The 21155-nt window shown below is 48.6% G+C and overlaps 1 protein-coding gene across 4 annotated transcripts in view; it reads right to left on the bottom strand.

Moving 5' to 3' along the window:
* Positions 1-81: 81 nt before the first annotated feature.
* Positions 82-21155, bottom strand: part of Fcsk (fucose kinase) — a 25987-nt gene continuing 4913 nt past the window's right edge. The window contains exons 2-24 of one of the 4 annotated variants that reach the window (XM_008834981.3): positions 19012-19116; positions 18030-18181; positions 16462-16512; positions 12943-13068; positions 12514-12586; positions 11834-11931; positions 11369-11449; positions 10716-10835; positions 10367-10538; positions 9382-9494; positions 8584-8685; positions 8282-8452; positions 7776-7840; positions 6843-7213; positions 5805-6015; positions 5483-5649; positions 5177-5398; positions 4673-4816; positions 4229-4348; positions 1484-1671; positions 1304-1403; positions 675-898; positions 82-522 (exon numbers count right to left, since the gene is read on the bottom strand). In XM_008834981.3, coding sequence (XP_008833203.1) covers positions 436-522; positions 675-898; positions 1304-1403; positions 1484-1671; positions 4229-4348; positions 4673-4816; positions 5177-5398; positions 5483-5649; positions 5805-6015; positions 6843-7213; positions 7776-7840; positions 8282-8452; positions 8584-8685; positions 9382-9494; positions 10367-10538; positions 10716-10835; positions 11369-11449; positions 11834-11931; positions 12514-12586; positions 12943-13068; positions 16462-16512; positions 18030-18181; positions 19012-19093 — 3240 coding nt within the window. In that variant the 5' untranslated portion in view covers positions 19094-19116 and the 3' untranslated portion in view covers positions 82-435. The other 3 variants (XM_029564451.1, XM_029564452.1, XM_029564453.1) reach the window with 3 other exon arrangements.

The raw sequence follows: 21155 nt of genomic DNA on the forward strand, positions 1-21155 counted from the left end.
TAGGGAACCTAAGGAGCAAAGGTTGAGCATGGGGTCTACACCACTGAGGTGGGCCTGGAAATGCCTCACAGGTTAGCTGTAGGGTTGGCCTTACTTATAACACAGTCCCCCCCAAGCCATCTGCTATAGCTGATCATCATGCCTTTCCAGGGCCCTAATGGGCCTACACTGGCCATTGTGATTTGTAAAGGTCACATGGGACATTGTCCTTAGGACCTTCCCCACTCAAGATGGAGTAGAAGCCAAGTCTTAGTCACTGTCAATCATGCAGTACAGTCCTGTTCCCAAACACTGCCTCACTTGCTGAGTCTTCCTTCCTTTGGGAGCAGACTCAAAGAGGTAGGTGAGGCATAGGACCTCCATTGAAGAAAGGAAACACGGCTGTAGCTATAGGTATTGCGTGCTTCAGGGCGCCCTGCCCCACAAAGACTGGTGTTAGGTAGAAGACTGCCTTCCCATCAGCTGCAGGCTGAGGCCCTGCATATCTACTTCTACCAGGTGGATGCTGTAGTTGCCAAGACCCTGGAGAGGACAGAAGGTGTTCAGAGGACTTTGGACAACTCTCAGGTCTTCTGGAAGCTAGGCTGAGGCAGCAGGACCAGGACACGTGACTTAGTAGGCCACAGTGAGGTATTTCAATCCAGCCCACTTCCAACCCTGACATTAGCACATACCTCAGCTTTGGCCAGCACAGCTTCCAGAGCCTCTTTTTGCTGTGGTTCCTTGGTCAACAGATAGAGAAAGCCCCCTCCGCCTGCTCCTGCCAGGCTTTGGCCATACACGTGAGGGGCCAGAACATCCATCATTCGCTGCACAGCCAGTGGTTCACAGCCTGGAGCCATGAGTTTCTTCTGCTCCCAATATGAGGTCAGATACTGGCCCAGCAGAGGCAGATTTCCTAGGGTCAGGACAGGGAATGGTCACAGTTTCAGAGCTAACCCTGGTTCAGTGCTGGGTAGAAGCAGGATTGGAAGCACCCAGGTACACAGGGTTGAGACTTATAGGCATAAAGCCAGCTGGCATGGTGCCCAGCCCAGTCAGTATCCAGAAAACTATAGCCTTACCCTTGGGGCTGTGCATAGCTCCCACATCCCTGCAACTCAGGCAAGGCGGAGCCTCCTCTATGTGTTTCCTGACAGGAGGACCTTTTCTATGAGGCAAGTTTTTGTCTTGAGATAGAGCTCCTACCAGTAATAAAAACAGAAGGTCCCCAGGGGCCTAACATGCTAGTCTGTGAAGCCTACAAAGGCTCCTGGCCACTAAGACCCACAAGTAACAACTTCCAGATGGATAAATACCTCACCTTGGCGGAAGGCTTCAGCACACTCCTCAGTCTGTTGTACCAGGCTTCGGGCATTCTGCACCACAGCAGGCAACCGAGCATACCAGTTCCTCAGCACATCCTGCACATGGGGCAGGGGAATTACAGTGAGGATCAGGTCCAGCTAAGCAACTGCCTCCCTTATTTTGGGACTCAGCTCACCTGCAACAGATTCCTTGCCAGGCGGGTCTTGCCGGTGTATACTAGGAGCAGGTGCTCATTGAGCTTCTGGACAAAGCCCTCGGGCACAGTGATCTCTTCCACTTCCACCTTTAGAGGCAGCTGGGCCTGGGAGCGCCCCACCTTGATGCCAGGCATTAGGCCACTCACTTGGTCCTGCCAGCCGCCTCCTACAAGCCCAGGGTCCTGTCACTGCTGAGCCTACCTGACTCCACTTCTGCAGCCTACGCTCATAGCCCTGCACCCCTGGTTGGGACCAGAAGACAGCTTGTCCCAACTCTAGCTGAGACCTTTGAACTATGACATCAGGCCAGTCCCAGCAACAGAGAGGGACTGCAGTCTGGACCCAAGTTTAGGATTCACAGGATCCAAGTTCTACTGCAGACCTAATATGGAATTGGAATTGGGATAAAGCACATCAGAAGAGGCTTGCACACTATCCCTCCCATCTATGGGATTTGCAGCCCAGAAGGAATAGGACTTCTCTGTTGTCTGTCAGTGCTCTGCACCCTGTATTCTAGGAATATGTTGAAAATAAGCTTTTCAGCACTTCGTTTTTCTTGCTTAATTTGAAAGAAATGTGTACGTCTTTAATAATGAAAGATACGGATTTTTCCCCTTATAGTTACATAAAAATGATGAAGCAGCTGAGTATGGTGATGCACAACTGTAATCTTAGCACTCAGGAGGCTGAAGCAGACAGGTTGCCACAAGTTTGAAGCCAGTATGGACTACAGTGTGAGACCCTGCCTCAGAAAAACAAATAAGGGACTAGAGAGATGGCTCAGCAGTTAATAGCACCAGCTGCTCTTGCAGAAGAACCAGGTTTGATTCCCAGCACCCATAACTCCAGTTCCAGGGGATCTGACACCATCTTCTGACCTCCGTGGGTATTGTGTGCACACTTACATACATACAGGTATTATTACACTTATATACATAAAAATAAAAAATAATAAAATATTTTTAAAAAATAAATATAAACAGGCTGAGGAGGCAGGTCAATAGTACAAATTCCCTATCCCCCATAGATTTGCAGCCAGAGGAGCGGAAATAAGACTTCCCTGTGATCTGCCAGTCTCCTGGCATCCTGTCTTCTGAAAGTGTTTATGTTGAAAATAAGCTCAAGACCCTAGCATACATGAGGCTGGATTTGAGCTCCAGTACTGCAAATAATACATAAATTTGATAAAGTTTGAGCAGCTTTTGGAACAGTCTCTTGATATTTTGGGCAAGGAGGGAGGAAAGCATATGCATGTATATGCATGTATGTATGTCAGTGGGTGTACACACCCCATGCACGTGTGTGGAGGCCAGAGGCTATTTTTATAATATTTTTATTTTATTTTATGTATATGACTGTTTTGCCTGCATGAACATATGTGCACTATGTGCAATCCTAGTATCCACACAGGCCAGAAGAGGGAGTCAGATCTCCCAGAACTGGAATTATGGACAGTTGTGAGCTGCCATATGGGTACTAGAAACCAAACCTGGGTCCTCTGGAAGAGCAAGAAGCATCTTGACCACTGAGCCACCTCTCCAGCCCCCACACCCAGCTTTTGACGTAGGTGCTGGGGATCTGAGGTCAGGTCAGCAAGCATTCTACCCACTGAGGCATCACTCCAGCCCCCAATTCTTCAATATTTAAGATCTAGACTGCAAGACTCTTAAAGAATGCAAATGGCAAGAAGTATCTGAAATCTTAAAGCCACAATATAAGACAGAGCTGGTAATGTCAACTCCTTAATTGCACCCTCTCTTTCAGAGTTTGAAATGATACATTCATTGAGGCCACCCTGGTTCACATGGTGCCTTCCAGGCAGGCTGTGACTAGGGAGACCCTGTCAAAAAACAATCAAGGAAGGGGGGAGGGGAGGGGAAGGGGAAATAATACATTCATCTGAGTTGCTCCTTATTACTGCCTTACCTCCCTTATGGCCTGACTTTTGAGGGTAAAGACATTTTTTGCTTAATTCATCCCTAGGCCATAATGGTGCCAAGGTACCAGAATGGCCAGGAGGAGAAGCCTGGTGCCAGCAACAGCTCAGATCGTTGCCTTGGCTGGGCCCCTGCTGTTGCACAATATGGGAACAGTAGGGGTAGAAATGTTCATAGCCCAAAAGAGAGACAATTTGTCAGAAAGGCATACTGAAGATCCATCCCTTACTCCAAACCCAGCTCTGCCCCACAGGCTCTGAGGAACAGCCTGGAGAGGGGCAGTCATGAAGACTATCATCTGTCACCAACAGGTACTCAGTAACAAAAAAAAAAAGAAAGAAATAGGTTCTCATCGTCATCAACTCTCTCATGAGGCAAAGCATTTAAGTTGAAATCCATCAGAAATCAAAGGGATAAGAAGGAAACTGACCATTTTAAGGAGCAATACAGTTATGTGTGTACTGGCAAATAGGAGGGGGCTGGAGAGATCTCAGCAGTTAAGAGCACTGGCTGCTTCTGCAGAGGACCTGGATTCCGTTTTTAGCACCCACATGGTGGCTCCAACAACTGTCTCTAACTCACGTTTCAAGGGACTCAACATCCTCTTCTGGCCTCTGTGGGCATTACATACACATGGTACACATACATACATACAAGCAAAACATCCATACACAGTAAATAAAAAATCTTTTTTTTAAAATAAAAAGGAAAAAAATCTAGAGAACCACCCCCCAAGATCTATGGAAAATGCCAGAGTTCTCCACCCACCCTGGGCCATCATATTACCTGTGGTAAGCACCTGCTCCAGATGCAGCACTGCATGGATAAGGGCCGTTGTGCCCACTGCTTGGCCTGCAGCCCGCTGTAAGGCAGCCAGAGCAGCCCCTGCCAGGATACTACTGGTGCCTACAGGGTACACAGAGGGTACCAGGCATGAAACATCTCTGCTCAGACCAGTCCCACACTCTTTCTGCTGCGTGGGGGGCCAGGGACCAGGATCTCAAGAGAGACTAAAGAGCTGGGACAGAAGGTGAATAACAGCCAGCCATGGTAGCACACGCCTTTAATCCCAGCACTCGGGAGGCAGAGGCTGGTGGATCTCTGTGAGTTCGAGGCCAGCGTGGTCTACGTAGTGCATTCCAGACCAGCGGGGGCTACAGGAAAACAAGGTCTCAAAAAGAGCCCCCCCCCCAAAAAAAGGTGGGCAGCAAGGGGCCAGGGCCTGCTCACCAAGACCAGAACCATGGGGCAGCTCTGACCAGGTGTGAAGTTCAAAGCCACCCTCAAAGGAGTGTAGCAGCTGTTCATGCAGAGGGAGCTCTGAACCGACATTCACGATCCCTGCACAGATAAAGGCTGCCTTCAGCAGGGCTCCTAAGAAATGGGCACAAAGCAAGGAATTTAGACTCCTAGGCCACTACTTGGACCACCTCTCCTGCAACTTCCCAGCCCAGAATGGGGCTCTTTTGGTAGAATAAAAATTCAGCTGCAATGCAGGCAGGCCCTATCCTCGAGCCACAAAAGGGCATCTAAGCTCCCTAACATAGGCAAATGTGTCATCTCTGTCCTATGCCTGTATCTAGGCTGGGTGACTTCCAGCCCTTTCTTTTTCTGCAGGGCTCCTCAACTGTACTGGCTAGCCCTCTGGCATGGAACCTAGAGCCTGCAGTCCTCTAGATGGATCTCCAGGTTCTGACCCCATCCCCACTTACAGATGTCCTGAGTTGCTCTGACCTGGAGCATGAGGCTGGCAGTAATCTTGCAGGTCATCTAGGCTCCGGCATACTATCTTCATGGTCATCTCATCTTGTCGAGGTCCCACTGCCAGCCGTAGCTCAGGCTCCAGAATACGGCGTGCCCTGGCCCCAATGGGCCGGCGGCCATCCACTCGAACAGCCAAGCCCAGTACTGCCCCACCAAGCTCATATGCAATGGGTGGTGTGTCACTCCAGCCCCCTATGGAAGTTCAACAAGGTGGTCACAGAGCCTGCCAACCTGGCCCTGAGGTGGTTACCCACACCCTCATCCCAAGGGACTCACCAGAGAAATCCACACGGGCTGGGCATTCAGTTACCACCCACTGCCCAATAGCTGGCATCTCTACTGTCTCAGTAGAGACAAAGTGCTGGGCTGTCATCACAGCCTGGCGGATCAGGATCTGCTCAGCCCCCTCATAATGGCGGGCAGCTCGTACCAGCAAGGCTGGCCTGACAGGAGGGAAGAGAGATGGTAGCATGAAGCCCCAAGCTGGGGGCAGATTGCCTGGGCATGGTCAGCTTGAATGTCCTGGGTGACATAGGCTTCCACTATCAGGAGATACTTCCCCAATGGCTTCTCAATAGGTTCTAACTTTAACACCCACCTGCTCAGCCACTTGTTCCTCTCCTGGGCAAGTGCCTCCACACCCCTCACCAGGTCGCCACACTCCAAGAATGAGAAGGGCCGCATCCACTCAGGGTTGGCAGCTGGCCCACTCCGCAAGCCTCCTCGGCCCTCTGCCATGCAGCCCAGCACATCTGCCACACAAGCTAGAGCCCGGGCTGCCACACCAGGGTCTTTCGCCCCAGCTGCAACTGAGGGACCAGGAATTGTATGTGGAAGAGAAGGCTGTCAGCCTCCAACACTCTCTGCCCCCAAACAATTTTAACAGTCTCCAAACACTCCAGATTTCTCACTCAACTACCAGCTTTTGCCTGTGAATGTACCCTACTCACGGCCTGGCCAAGTTTTTATCCTGCAAGCCCCAGCTCAAATATGCCCTTCCACTCCTATGTGAGACATTAAAGTAGTTAAAGAGCTTAGGCTTGGCCAGAGAGATAACTCAGGGTAAATGCCCTTGCCTCCAAGCTTGAGGACCTAAGTTCAATCCTTGGGACCAACATGGTGGAAGGAGAGACTGACTCCCATAAGTTGTCCTCTAACCTCCACATGCAAGTGATAATACACACATACACACCACCTGGGTTCAAGTTTCAATCTCAACTAGCTGTGTAGCTATGGGTAAGTGACTTAAACAGGAATGTTTGCAAAGTTCCAATTTTCTTCAGGGTCACTAATGAGGTACTGTCTCTGAGGCTAAGACTCTGCTCCCAGGCAGTTTGGTAACACTGTGTATATGTACCTGGTTGCTAGAGCTCTGCACCACCCCCTATCCTGGCGTTTGGTGTGGGATATATAAGTAGTTTGAGGATGCTATGATGATCCAGAGGCTTAGCAGCCAGGCCCAACCTCCAACTAAAAGCCTTGCTAACAGGATGAAGCTTTCTAGAAACTTAAACTCCAGTGTCTCCCCTATCTTAGAGTTGCATGAATCCCTATTCCTTTGAGTTGATGGCTCGGAGGGCAGGTGGGGCAGGTGTCCCTAATCCAACTCCCTAATACTAACACTCAGCACACTCACCCTTGTCCAGTATAGCCAGCAAGGGCCCAGGGCAACCCTCATGGACAGCGGCCTGGATCAGTGGGCGTAAACAAAGGTCCTGCCGGGCCTCCAGCACATGTCGTGCCTTCTGCAGGGCCTGGAAGAAGAAAAGGTCCCGACGGGAGTCCAGTGTGGCGGCCCGGTCTAGGCAAGGCTGCAGCTGCTCCCAGGACAGGCGCCAGGAGGCTCTCCAGGCCCGCTGGACCTCACCCCCATCTTCCTGGGGTTGCAGCATCCACAGCATGTCCCCTGGTCCCAGGGCTCTCAAGGGGTGGCACACAGGAAAAAGACGGGCATTGAGAAGACATCTCTCTGAAGAGGGTATATCTGGGTCCCACAGGTCCCAGTCTCTGAGGAGCAGAGAGGTATATTAGCAGGAAGGAAGTCAAAGTTTCTGCCCCTTTCTCAAGCCCTGACTCATCTGCCAACTCATGGGGACAGGACATACTCCCCATGGTAACACTAGTGTTCCAACAGGGAGGGAGGCTATGCTGCCTTGTTACCTTGCCCAAGTCCCAAAATAAAAAAAAATCTCAAAGTCTTACTGGGCATAGTGGCATGTGCCTTTAATCTCAGCACTCAGGAGGCAGAGGCAGGCAAATCTCTATGAGATCAAGGCCAGCCTGGTCTACAAAGTGAGTTCAGGCCAGCTGGGGCTACAGGGAGACCTTGTCTGAAAGAGACAGATAAAAAAAAATCCTGAAGTCTGAACACAGCATAGCCAGATTTAGAGCTGCCCAGGAGGAAAGTACTAGAGATAATCTAGCTGATCCAAATTACTCCAGACCTAGTAGGATGGTAAAGGAACTGGAGTGGGCTGCTCAGAGACAAGAGAAGGAACAAGGTTCAAAGAAGCAGCCACATTAGCTGCCTAGGCCCACAGAGGCCCACTGGGGCATTCAGCTTACTTACCGAATGCCTGTCTTCTTGAAGAATTCACTCCAGGACATGTTGAGATAGGTGCCTGCCCCTTGTCTCTGGGGGAACAGGAGGAAGCTGTCAGAGATGCAGGGGCCCAGGGAAGAGACTAAGAACCGTTCCAACAGGGAGTGGAAGAGAGACACATATATACAGGAACAGTTTCTTTTAAACCACCTTATTGCTTCTGCCCAAGTACCTGAGACTTACAGCAGAATCCTGATTATAAGCCCGGTAGGTACTTTGGGACCCAAGGCAATACATCGCTTTCTCTAAACCTCTAGATCCAGCCTCTAACACGGAGATAAAAATCCCTACCCAGCCCACCTGGAAGAGATGAGAGGCAGGAGGCAAAGGCTTAAGAAGACTCTTGGCCACACCTTTCCACAGCCAATCCCTCAGGTCAGTGCTCAGAGACCTGTATGATTAGGTGGAGCCAGACCCCTGGTGCTCTACAAAGTTTGAAGATGGAGGTAAAGGGATGTGAGGTAAATGCCTACATCCCAGCTGTCCAGACGGCCAACAAGAGTGAAGATGCGGCTCAGAGAGCCATGTAGGCGCACATGGTGTCCCTGCAGGACAAGGTCATGGAGCTCCAGGCCATGTAGTGCCTCAGACTGGGCTGTGTCCAGGCCGTTCACAAAGCAGCCAGCACCAATGTGAATGGGGCCCTGGAGGGAAGGGGGCAGGCATCTTCAGGGGCCCGATAGCCAGTACTCCAAACAAATGCAAACAAATGCAGAGCACTGCCACCCCCACTTGCCTCCCCTACCCACCCTGCACCCATGCTGTCAGGCCTCACCCGCAGGTGGCAGTGCTGCAGCACACTCCGAGGCCCCAGGTGCACAGGGCCCTCCAGCAAGCAGCTAACCACAGAACATGAAGCCTCCAGGAGCTGTGGTTCCTGTAAAGCCAGGAAGGAAAATCAGGAAGGCAGAAAGTCAAGGACCAGGAGCCAGGGACTCCCCTAATTCTCCCTTGAAACCAAGTATTTGGGGAGCACCAACATGCACTGTTCTCTGGGTACTTCAGACAGCCAGATCCCCTTCTGGACCTGCCCTCACCACAGTCAAAGGACTTTCCCCCTCCTACCTAAATCCAGCTACCCCCCTTCCCAAAGCCACCGTAACTCCATCTGCCCCATCCCTTAAAACCACAGCACTAACCTAAGCTCAAATGTGCCTATCTCCCCAAACAGACCCTGTAGAAAGATCTCCTTGAACTTCTGACTTGGTTACTTTCTGGCTCTGTGGCCTTGAGTAATTTTCTTACCCTCTCTGAGCCTCTAGTATCTTATGTATAAAATGGAGATAACTGGGAGATATAACCCATGCCTGTAATCCCAGCACTTGGGAGGTGGAACCAGAAAGATTAAAAGTTCAAGGTTATCCTTGCTACATAGCAAGTCTGAGGCAAGCCTGGGCTACCTGAGACCCTGCCTCAAAAAACAGGTAGGTCAATAAAATAAATAAATAAATTAGAGATAATGCCTAAACTCATTGGTAAACTGTTCCAAGTATGAACTCTTTCTTCTGAAGCCCAAATCTCATCTGACCCCAAGTACCCAACAGGCACCTGTTGAGAGGCAGGCAGGTCTCACCTCCACCTGGGAGTGGATGATCTGGGCCCCAGGGACCCCAGGCACCATGAGACTATTCAAGAATTCACTGGCATTAGCAGTCATGTAGCTGTAGGTGCCATCAGGGATATACACTGTAAAAACACAAGTATTGACCTAAGGGACTGGAGAAATGGTTCAGTGGTTAAGAGTGCATACTATTCTTGCTGAGGACCCAAGTTCAGTTCCTAGCACACATATCAGGCAGTTCACAACCACCTATATCTCCAGCTCCAAGGGCTCCAACACCCTCTTCTGGACTCTGCAGGCAACTGCACTTGTGTACATACCCACAGAGACAGACAGACAGACAGACACACACACACACACACACACACATTTTTAAAAGGGGCTGGAGAGATGGCTCAGCAGTTAAGAACACTGGCTGCTCTTGCAGAGGACCCGGGTTCGATTCCCAGCACCCACATGGCGGCTACAAACCATCCTTAACTCCAGTTCCACGGGCATCCGAAGCCCTCCTCTGACTTCCGCGGCATTGCACGACATGGGTGCACTCATATACATGCAGGCAATACTCTCATACACATAAAATAAAAATAATAAATAAAAAATATTAAAAAAATATTGTTAAATTAAAAAAATAAACCTTAAAAAAAAAAAGTATTGACCAACCCCATGCCTGTTGCAGTTCCAGGACTAGGCCAAGGCCCCGCCAACAGACATCCTCACAAGGCATTAGGAAGGAGGCGTGAGGATGAGCCTGTTGGGCCAATGGAAAAGCTGAGGTCCACAGGGTATGCAACCTGCTCTGGCCCTACAGCTAGCAGGTGGTCAGACTGGGACAAGGAGCCAAAGAGACACAATGAAGATAAAGAACAGAAGCATCTTGGCAGGAGAGCTCTAGATGAGGAGAGGGAAACTGTCTAGTCCATGAGCTGAGCTGCCTTGCCCACAGTACAAGGGGCAGCTTCCTCCCTACTTCAGAGGCCCAAAAAGCAATACTCACCCATAGTAAGAGGCTGATTTCGCAACTCTCTCCACAGCTGTGCTCGGGCACCCTTCAGATAACCTGTTATATCCATGTCACCTTGTCCCATCTCTGGGGACCGACCAGTCAGGAAGTCTTCCCGGCTCACATTCCGAGCCATGGAGAGCAGGATGTCGAAAAACAAAGACAGCTGGGTGAGGGTAAGAAGCCTAGCTATTGGTAGGGCAGCAGCTAGGCCCCACAATCCTGAGGCTGAGCTGGAACAATCTCATCTGCAGAGATGCCGACCCAGAGAGGGGAAAGGGCTGGCCTGAAATCACACAGCATCTCACCCATCAGGTGGCCCTGGGAGCCCTCCTCTAGTTACCTGGACAGGCTGGGCTCCAGAGTCCAAACCCATGTAGGTGCAAGCATCCAGGGGTGGGCTCACATGAGTGGCTAGGAGGTGCTCAGCAGTCTCCACAGAGAAGAAGACAACCCCAGAGACCTGAAGAGAACCCACAAGGCTCAAGTGGGGTACCCTAGGGCAAGACTCAGACATGAATTGAGGAGGGCACATGTGGATGAACCAAATGAGGCTTGGTGCCATATCAGGCAGAGCCACCCCAGCACCAACTCTAGGCTCACCTGGGTTAGCGCCTACCAAGTCACCTTATGGGATCCCCATCAACTTTCAGATCGCCTGCCAAACCCAGTTCCAGACCCTTTCCCAATACCCCCATCCTTGTTCATTCTGGAAGAATCCTCTGAGCCTGTTTCTGTATCTCTTCCTAACTGCATGCCCTGACTTGCTCATATCTGGAAGCCTTCTGGCTCAGGACAAGACCCTAAATTTCAAGTCTACCTACTCCACAGAGTCTAGCTCTATATGCTGCCCTGAATGTCAGATTTTTTCAGGTTCTGGTTCTAGCTTGGTTTGAAACCACCTAGAAAGAATGGCGCTCTTTCCCAGAAAGGAAAACTGTCCCTCCCTCACCCCCAAAAGTCCTCAAAGACCCAACCCAAGCCCAGCAGTCATACCAATGGCACCTGTCCATCAGGCCGGACACACTGTTGTATCTTTTCCATTGATCCCTGGTAGTAAATGTCCAAAACAAAGCCCTGTGTGTAGAGAGGACCAGACTCAGGAAAGGGAGCAAGAGAGGACCAGAAGGTAGGCACAGTGTGTCAGCAAATGTTAGACCAAGTGAGAAGACCAAATGTTCTCACCAAGTGAGAAGAGCCAAATCTGGTAGGTACCAGTGTATTCATGGGGACACAAGCACCACAGACTTCTACCCTCACAGGGTGGAGGGCAGGCTTTAAGCACCATCACAGTCTCAGAGCCAGAGCACAGAGCCTGACATGCAGAGACAAGTGAGCATCAGAGCTGTTGCCATGGAGGAATCTCCTCAGGCTGAAGACCACATAGAAAATCCAGGACAACAGGTTTTCCAGAGCACAGGACAGGAAAACCACCAGGTTCAGCTGTCCCCTGGGTAATACCTGCGAGTCAGTGAGGTAGACACCATGATTCAAAGCATAGACTGGGCTCCCAGGAAAAGCGATCACTCTGGCTCCTCGGAAGTCATCCCAGCTGATCCCTACAGGGTGGCAGTCAGGGTGGCAAGGCAGGAAGCCCTAGCCATGGGCAAGCAAGAGCCCAGAGCTGGGGCACCTGGGCAGCTTTAAAAGGGAAATATAGAATCCAAGGCCAAATGGAAAATTTCCTAAAAAACAACAATGCTTCCTCCCCTAAAGTTCTTTCACAAAGCACCATGGGCCAAAGGAGTGGGGTCATTACAGCCATTCTTGATTTTGGTTTTGTTTTTTGGCTTTTTGTTTTTTCTATTTTTCCGGGGTGGATGGGATAGATGGGTTGATTGGCTGATTAGTTTGAGACAGGGTCTCAGTCTGTCGATGAGGCTAGTCTATAACTCACTGCAACTCAAACTCATTGCAATCTTCCTGCCTCACTGTCCTGAGTGTGGAACTGCCACAACCAGCCATCTGTTCTATAGACAGGCACACTGAGGCCCAATAGGGCAAGGCTAGCCTCTTGGTCTGGCCTATGCTTCCTTTCTAACAGTTGCTAAGCCAGGGTGGGTGGGCTAAAGAGGCAGAGACAGCCTTAAGTGTGAGGAGGGCTGGTGGTCCCAGGCCATCCCAGGCCATCTGAGGCTTACCAGGGTTTGGAGGAACAGACAGAAGCATGTCGGTGCTGCAGACCCACACACCTGGTGGAGAACCTGGACCCAGCTGCAGGGATCAGAGGACAGAGAAAGAACGATAACATAGCTAAAAGCTGGGCAGCCCTTCCTCTGCTCTCTCACCCATGCTGGCTTCCTCTGTGTGCTCTTGCAGACACTTAATCTGAGGGGACTCTGCTGCACAAGTATCAGGGTCTCAAAGAGCCACAATATCAATGATGACCCCCTGCCCACCCCACCTGGTGCCACACCTTCCCCAAAACTAACTTCTTGAAGCTCTAGCTGTGTTTACTACAAACCAGTCTTTCCAGAGTCCCCCATTTAAGATGTAGAGACCCTCACTGGTAGCTCAGGTGCAAACAGGTTCTATCTAGGATGGCATCCTTGCCAACTGTCTGGCCTCACCCGGTAGGTCATGATGTCCAACAAACAGTCCAGGTTGCACACCAAGGCCTCCACAGGGGCCTGCAGATTCTCCACAGGGAGGCAGGTGAAGGCCCTGCCACAGTCATCAAAGGGGAAGTCACGGCCCTGGGGAGGGAGCAGAAACTGGGGAGGGAGTCCTTGAGGCAGAGAAGCTGGGACACTACTAGCTGTGTGAGGGTGGCAGACATCAAGTAAAGGATGTTAAAAAATATTATCTTGGGGCTAGAGAGATGGCTCAGTGGTTAAGAGCACTGGCTGTTCTTGCAGAGCACCTGGGTTTAGTTCCCAGCACCCATATGCCAGGTAACAACCATCATCCCTAACTCCAGCCCCAGGTGGTCCAACGTCTTCTTCTGGCCTCTGTAGGCATTGCACAACATGGTGCACTTACATACATGCAGGCAAAACACTCATAAACATAATAACATATTATCTTAACATTCCTTCTTTCAGTTTTTACAATTAACATGATTACTTGGAAAATTAGAAAGCATACATATGCAAAAGAAATCCCACATCCCACAGAAAAACGAACTACTGCCCTCATTCTGAGGCACATCCTATTAGATTTTCATTCATACATCCTATCAGATTTTCATTCATACATCCTATCAGATTTTCATTCATACTTTTTTGTACATTTTATTTTCTGTGTGTATGTATTTGTGTGTTCGTGCATGTGTGTATGTTCATGCATGCATGACACAGCCCAAATAATGGAGATCAGAGGACAACTTACAGAGGTCAGTTCTCTCCTTCTACCACGTGGGTCTGGGGGATCAAATTCAGGTTGGCAGGCTTGGCAGCAGACACCTTTATCCCCTGAGCCATCTCACTGGCCCTCCATTCATACTTTCTCTAAATTTTGCTTTTTAACAAACATAAGCTCAATGGGCTGGAGATGCGGTTCAGTTTGTAGAGTGATTACCTAGCATGCATGAAGCCTTAAGTTCAAACGCCAGCATTACATAAACCAGGTATATATCTCAATACTTGGGAGATAAGGGGCAGGAGAATCAGAAGTTCAAGTCTGTCCTCAGTTCCATAGTAAGTCTGAAGGCAGCCTGAGCTACCTGAAGCTCTGTCCTTTTATTTATTTATTTTTTTAACGTAAATATGTATGTGCCTGCCTGTCTGTATGTATAACACATGGGTGCAGGTGCCTGTGGAAGCCAGAAGAGGGTGTCAAGTCCCCTGGAACTGGAGTTACAGGTGGTTGTGAGTGGCCTAATGTGGGTCCTGAGAATGGAACTCAGGGTTTCTGTGAGAGCAGCAAGCACTCTTAACCACTAAGCCATCTCTCCAGCCCCATGAGGTCTTGTCTTAAAAAAAGATATAATAATGGGGTCTAGGCCAGCAAAAGTGCTACCTTACCTGAGTTAAGATTCCCAGAACCCACATGGTAGAAGGTGAGAACTGACTCCTACAAGTTGTCCTCTGACCTCCACACACATACACAAACACAAATAAATAAACAGATAAATAAATTTAAAATGTACTAAAAATTTAAATATATATAATAATAAGCTCAAAAACAACAAAAAAATAGATCATTCTGAAAAGGTAGAAAGGGGAAAGCTTCCATATGGGTTCACAGTGTGTAAAACTGGAAAATAAGATTGGCAACTGTAGTAATGACAATATTCAGTTTCAATTCAATTTCAACTTCAATTCCATTTCAGTTTCAATGATAATAGTATAGTATTCAAAATACACCACTGGGAATATCTTGGCAAAGTCTAAAAAAACTTCTCTCTGGGGTTGGAGAGATGGCTCAGCACTTAAGAGCACTGACTGCTCTTGCAGAAGACTTGGATTCGATTTCCCAGCACCCACATGGCAGCTAACAACCATCCATAATTCCAGTTCCAAGGGTATTTGATGCTCTGCCCTGACCTCCCTCCATGGGTATTGCACAACACGAGTACACTTACATACATACAGGTAATACACTCATACACATAACAATAAATAAAATATTTTTTAAACCTCTGTATTATTTCTTGCATATAGATCTATATCTTAAGATTTTTTTAAATTTTAAGTGTATGAGAGTTTGTCTACCTGTATATGTATGTATGTTATGTGCACCATGTGTGTGTCTGGTGCCTATGGAGGCCAGATGAGGGTATGGGATCCTCTTCAAAGAACAGCAAGTGTTTTTAACCATTGGGCCATCTCTCCAGCCCCTAGATTTATATCTTAATAATTCCAATTACAAAACAGATCTGAGCTACGCATGGTTGCACACACCTGTCATCCCAGCACTAGGGGAGCTGAGGCAGAAAGATCTTGAGTTTGAAGCTAGCCTGGATGACATAAGGAATTCCAGGCCAGGCTGGTCTATATAAGGAGACCTTTTCATGATAGAAAATACACACACACACACACACACACACACACAACTACGCATGGTTGCACACACCTGTCATCCCAGCACTAGGGGAGCTGAGGCAGAAAGATCTTGAGTTTGAAGCTAGCCTGGATGACATAAGGAATTCCAGGCCAGGCTGGTCTATATAAGGAGACCTTTTCATGATAGAAAATACACACACACACACACACACACACACACAAACTGAGCTCTGGCTAGGGATGCATCTCAGTGGTAGAGCACTTGCCTAGCATACACAAGGACCTGGATTTGATCTGAGTACTACAAACAGAATGACACAAACAACTGAAATCATTCTCTACTAACTCCTGTCCCAGCCTTCCCCGCCCCTCATTTTACAATGAAAACACATTTCACTGAGCACTTCAAGTGAGCCAGGCTCCATTTTTGCTTTAAGCATTTAGATGCATCATCTCCACATGTCCATGTCCAACATCTACATCCATGAAGTAGGAACTATTGCTGTCTTTACACATGAAGAAACTGAGGCAATGACTTGCTTAAGTAACAGAGCTGGTAAGTCTCATTTCAAGTCATTGCCTAGAGACAGAATGACATTTTTATTTTGTGGTGTGTGTCGTGTGTGTGTGTGTATTGCATGCATAAGTGTATGCAAGTGAGTGTGCCCATGTGCACACATGCAGAGGCCAGAAGAGGCTATCTGGTGTCTTCCTCTATTCCTCTCCACCTATTCCTTTAAAACAGGGTTGCTCACTAAGCCAGAAGCTTACTGTTTCAGCCAGGCTGGCTGGTCGGTGAATTTTCAAGATCTACCCTTCTCTGTGCCCTAATGCGTGGACTGCAGACACACAAAACCATGCCTCGCTTTTCCATGGTGTTGTAGATTTGAACACAGGTCCTCATGTTTGTACAACAGGAGCTCTAACTCACTAAGTCATCTCGCCAGCACCAGACGAACCTTTTAATCTGTCTAAAATATATATATTTAACCAACTTCCAATTCTCAGACCCTTCAACTGATTCCGATTCCTCTGAATTTGCACAACAAACACCTTGCACACACAATGGTGTGTAAGTCCCATTCAACCCTACGAGCCAAGGTTCTGACCCTCTGCATAGCCTGTGCCCTGAATTCAACTTACCATGTGCAGGATGAGGATCCAGGCTGAGTGCAGGACATCAGACATGACCACCTGTCAGGAGCAGGAGAGCCCTATTGACAAAAGCCTTGGGCAGATGGCATCTAGAGGATGACACCCTCTTGTCCAGGGAGGAACCCCAACATAAATCTACTTAGGTACCAACAACACAAAAAAGCAAGGTCAAGACCAATGGCTGCAGGCAGGCAAGGGACAGCCTGCCAAACAGTCAACCACTGGGCCACCTTATTTGGAGAGGAGGCGGCAGGCAGCAATCTGAGACTGGATGGGTGACGGGGGAAGGCAGGCAGTGCCAGCTACATTGGTAACCACAGCACTTCCATCCCATCCATTTCACCTCCACTGCTAGAGCTTATCTATGCCTGGGACCACCCTCCCTTCCCATGCCCTTGTCACCATGCAGGTGACATGGTGACTAAGTCAGTGGTTGGAAGCATACAGGATACACACAGCTGAGTGGGGACACTAATACAAGTCCTGCCCATTAATATATATCCTGCCCACAGGGGAGCCACATTTTGATTCCAATGAATAAGTGCCTTGTGGGAATGAGAGTACTGATAGCAAGATCTTTGAACTTTTTGTTTTGTTTTGCTTTGTTTTGGAGAAAGGGCCTTGCCATGTAGCCCTGGCTGGCCTGGAGCTTGCTATGTAGACCAGGCTAGTCTTGAACTCACAAAGATCTGCCTGCATCTGTTTCCCAAGTGCTGAGATTATAGGCATGTGCTACTAACACCCAGCAAGATCTTGGAATTTCTCCAAGAAAATTCAGGAAACATCCCATTGAGATACTGAGACAATGGCTCTAACCTTCAAGACAAGGTTCTACCATGTAGCCCTGGTTGGCCTCAAACTTGTGGTGATCCTCCTGCCTCCATCTTTCAAGGGCTGGGATTACAGATATGTGCCACCGTAGCTGGTTTCTGGCTCCTACTTTCTAAAAACACTACAAAGGCCATCCCTGCCTTTTGCTCTTACCTGGATGGCATGACAGAAATTAGTCTGCCCAACTTACAGACTCTAAAACACAAACCAAGGGGTTGGAGAGATGGCTCAGCTATTAAAAGCACTGGCTGTTCTTCCAAAGGACCTGAGTTTAGTTCCCAGCCCCCACCTGGCAGCTAACAACTATCTGTAACTTCAGTTCCAGGGGAGACAACACTCTCTTCTGGTTTCTGCTGGCATTGCACACATGTGGTACACTTACATACATGCAGGCAACAAATTCATATGTATTATATATAAAAATATATAAAAACAATACCTGGGCATAGTGGCACACACCTTTTGTCCCAGCACTAGGGAGGCAGAGGCAGGTGGATCTCTGTCGGTTCAAGGACAGCCTGGTCTACAAAGTAAGTTCCAGGCCAGCTGGGGCTACAGGGAGACCCTGCTTCAAAACGACCAAAAATAAAAAATAAAAATAATAAAGTATTGAAACACCCCCTCCTCCCCCAATGCTGAAACAACTAGAAAAGCTGGTGGTCCTAGAAACTATTAAGTTCCAACAGGAACAGGGGCTAGAGGGGCAGCAACACAGAGGCACTCACAGTAAAGCCTGCGCGGGCACTCAGGTGTTCAGCAGCCACCAGCAGTGCATTGAGGGTGGCTCCTCCACTTCCCACTCGAGTCTTAGGGTCCTCCACAGCCAGTAACAGTGTCCCAGAGGGGATCTGCTCCCGTTTCTGCCGTACCTCCAGCTCTGTGATCAAAATGTATGCTGGGACACACACACCCCTGCCACCTCCCTGCCCTGGTCCAAAGCAACCAGAGCAAGCCTGTTAATAGTTATAATTTGATTATTTCAACAACTTAGCTTTTTATACAGGAGGTAATTAAATCTTTCCCAAGTTCTTAAGGTAAGTATTGTTACTTTTATTTTACAGATAAGAAACTAAAGCATGGGCCGGGTATGGTGGCACATGCCTTTAGTCCCAGCACTTGGGAGAGGCAGGTGGATCTCTGTGAGTTCAAGGCCAGCCTGGTCTACATAGCGAGTTCCAGGACAGCTGGAGCTACAGGGAGACCCTGTCTCAGAAAGACCAAAAAAAGAAAGAAAAGAAACTAAAGCACAATGAAGTGATATGCATGTATGAAGCCATAAGACTAGAAAGAAGTCTGTCTCAACCCAGGTCTGTCAGGCTCCCAGGGCTACAGGAGTCTGGCAAGTGAGAAGGTTGAAAAGTTCTAGTTTATGGGGCTGGAGAGATGGCTCAGTGGTTAAGAACACTAGTTGTTCTTGCAGAAGACCCGGGTTCGAATCCAAGCACCTATATGGCAGCTAACAACTGTCTGTAACTCCAGTTCCAGGGGATCCAACAGCCTCTTCTGTCCTCTATGGGCATTGCACAACACAGGTGCACTTATCCACATGCAGGCAATACAGGCATACACATAAGAATAAATTTTTTTAAAAAGTTACAAAAAGGGCTGGAGAGAACATAAATTAAAAATAAAAATAATAAATAAAATATTTAAAAAAGGAAAGAAAAGTTCTAGTTTAAGGGTAAGATGGGAGAGGGTGTCACCTACCTCTCTGAAAGACCTGGACACTGTCCTTGTACTGGCATGTCAGGATAATGACCGTCCAATGGACCCCATTTGGTTGCTCCATTCTGGCCAGAATGGAGGGGCTTCCTGAGGTAGTAAGATATAGGTGTATGTGAATACTTTTTAATTGTTACACACTAAAATTATTTCTGGTATACAGTTTATTGGTTTTTTTTGTTGTTGTTGTTTTTTGTTTTTGTCTTTTTGAAGCAGGATCTCCCTGTAGCCCCAGCCGTCATGGAACTCACTATGTAGACCAGGCTGGCCTTGAACTCACAGAGATCCACCTGCCTCTGCCTCCCAAGTGCTGGGACTACAGGCATGCACCACCACACCTGGCTATGGTATACAGTTTTATGAATTTTACTACAAGAACAGATTCTTACAGCTACCACCATCTGCACCAACAAAAACGTAAACTCATGCTGTGGATTTTCAGTCAGACCCTCCTCCTCTCCTGACTCAAGCAACAATCTATTCTTCAGAGCAATGGTTTTGTCTTTTTTGAAAATGTCAGAAAAACAGACAGAAGCTGGGGTTGTTTTTGCTGCTTTTTGCATGTTTTCTGAAGTACTGGGAGTTAAATCCAGAACATTATACAAGTCAGGCAAGTGATCTACCCCTGAGCTACACCTGTAGCCTGAACTATAAGCTTTTGGGTGGCGGGCAGGGTCTCCTAGCCCCAGCCTGCCTGGAACTCACTATGTACACCAAGTTGGCCTCAATTTCACAAAGACCCACCTGCCTCTACTTCCTGAATACTGGGATTAAAGGTGTGAGCCACCGTGCCCAGTGTGATTAGAAATTTTTGAGATCAGCTACACTCCTCCAACATAACATCTCTGTGATGTGCACAAATTATTGCACAAAGCAATCACCAGATTCTTTTTCTGTAGAGCAATATTCCCTGATATGGAGGTACCAGGTCTGTTTCTCCCGTCACCCATTGAAGGTAGTTGGGGTATTTTTCAGTTTGGGGCAATTGTGAATAGAGCTGTACAGGTTTGTGTCAACACCAGACTTCACTCTTTAGATGGATACCAGGAGCATGATTGCTAGCTCACATATATGGGAAGTGTGTGATGACTTTCTTGATTTTTGTTGCTGGGTCTTGTTTAATATTTATTATTGTGTGTATGTGTGCATGACATTCATACATGGACACATATGCCACAGAGTATATGTGGAAGTGTTGGGGACCCCTGTTGTGTAAAGTAGCAGTCTCTCCATGTCCGGATAGCCCATGGGCTCGGCTTCATATGCAGAGACTCCTTTTATCAGCAGGGTGCCTTCCCAGCATCTTCCTGACTCATCTTTTGAAGTAGCCGTCACAGAAACATGGCCTCCGGCTCTGAAACTGCCAGGTTTTCCTGTGTGATTTTCAGACAATGTCTGGCAGCCTGGCAGTAGCCCACCACCACATGTAAATGAGGCATCCTAAAAGTACCTATCAGCTAAGGCTTTTACCACTACCCCCACAGTATAAAGTATCCTGGTTTTCCCTCAATAATCGAAGCTGGATCACTAAGGCCTGGAGCTGAGCTGAGTCACAGAATAAAGGGGCTGTACCACTGACTGAGCTGAGTTCTGTGTCTTACTGCCTACGCTCCAGCCTTTCCGGAGAGGGCTATCTCTTCGTAAGCCATGACTCAGGGAAACCCAGCTTTCGCCGTCTCCGCACCTTCCCACGCCATCCGGCAGCTGACGGATCTCGTATCTCGAGGAAGTGCACGGTGGATTGGGACGGAACCAACCGGGCCAGCCCCGGTAGCAAAGCGCCTCAACAACGCGGAGAAGCAGGGACCTGCCTGGGAGCGCAGCGATCAGTAGAGTCGCCAGCACCCAGTAGATGCGGAGACCCACAGCAACGCGGTGCTGGACACACGCGCACCCCAGCAATGCGGTGCATGACCCACCGCACCCCAGCGGCCCGTGGGAGACCGGCGCCACGCCCAGCAGCTGGCGCCCTGAGATCCCCGCACGCCCATATAGAGTCACTAAATTTCTTGCTCTTCACAAGAGGTAAGTTAGGAGATTCAAAAGGGTCTATCTCCATAATTGTTTCAAATAGTCTACACCATGGATTTTCAGTGCTTTCCATGCTATCTGAAGACTCTGAGTTGGAG

The sequence above is a fragment of the Nannospalax galili genome, unplaced genomic scaffold (assembly GCF_000622305.1).
Source record: "Nannospalax galili isolate Female #2095 unplaced genomic scaffold, S.galili_v1.0 scaffold56, whole genome shotgun sequence".
NCBI lineage: Eukaryota > Metazoa > Chordata > Mammalia > Rodentia > Spalacidae > Nannospalax > Nannospalax galili.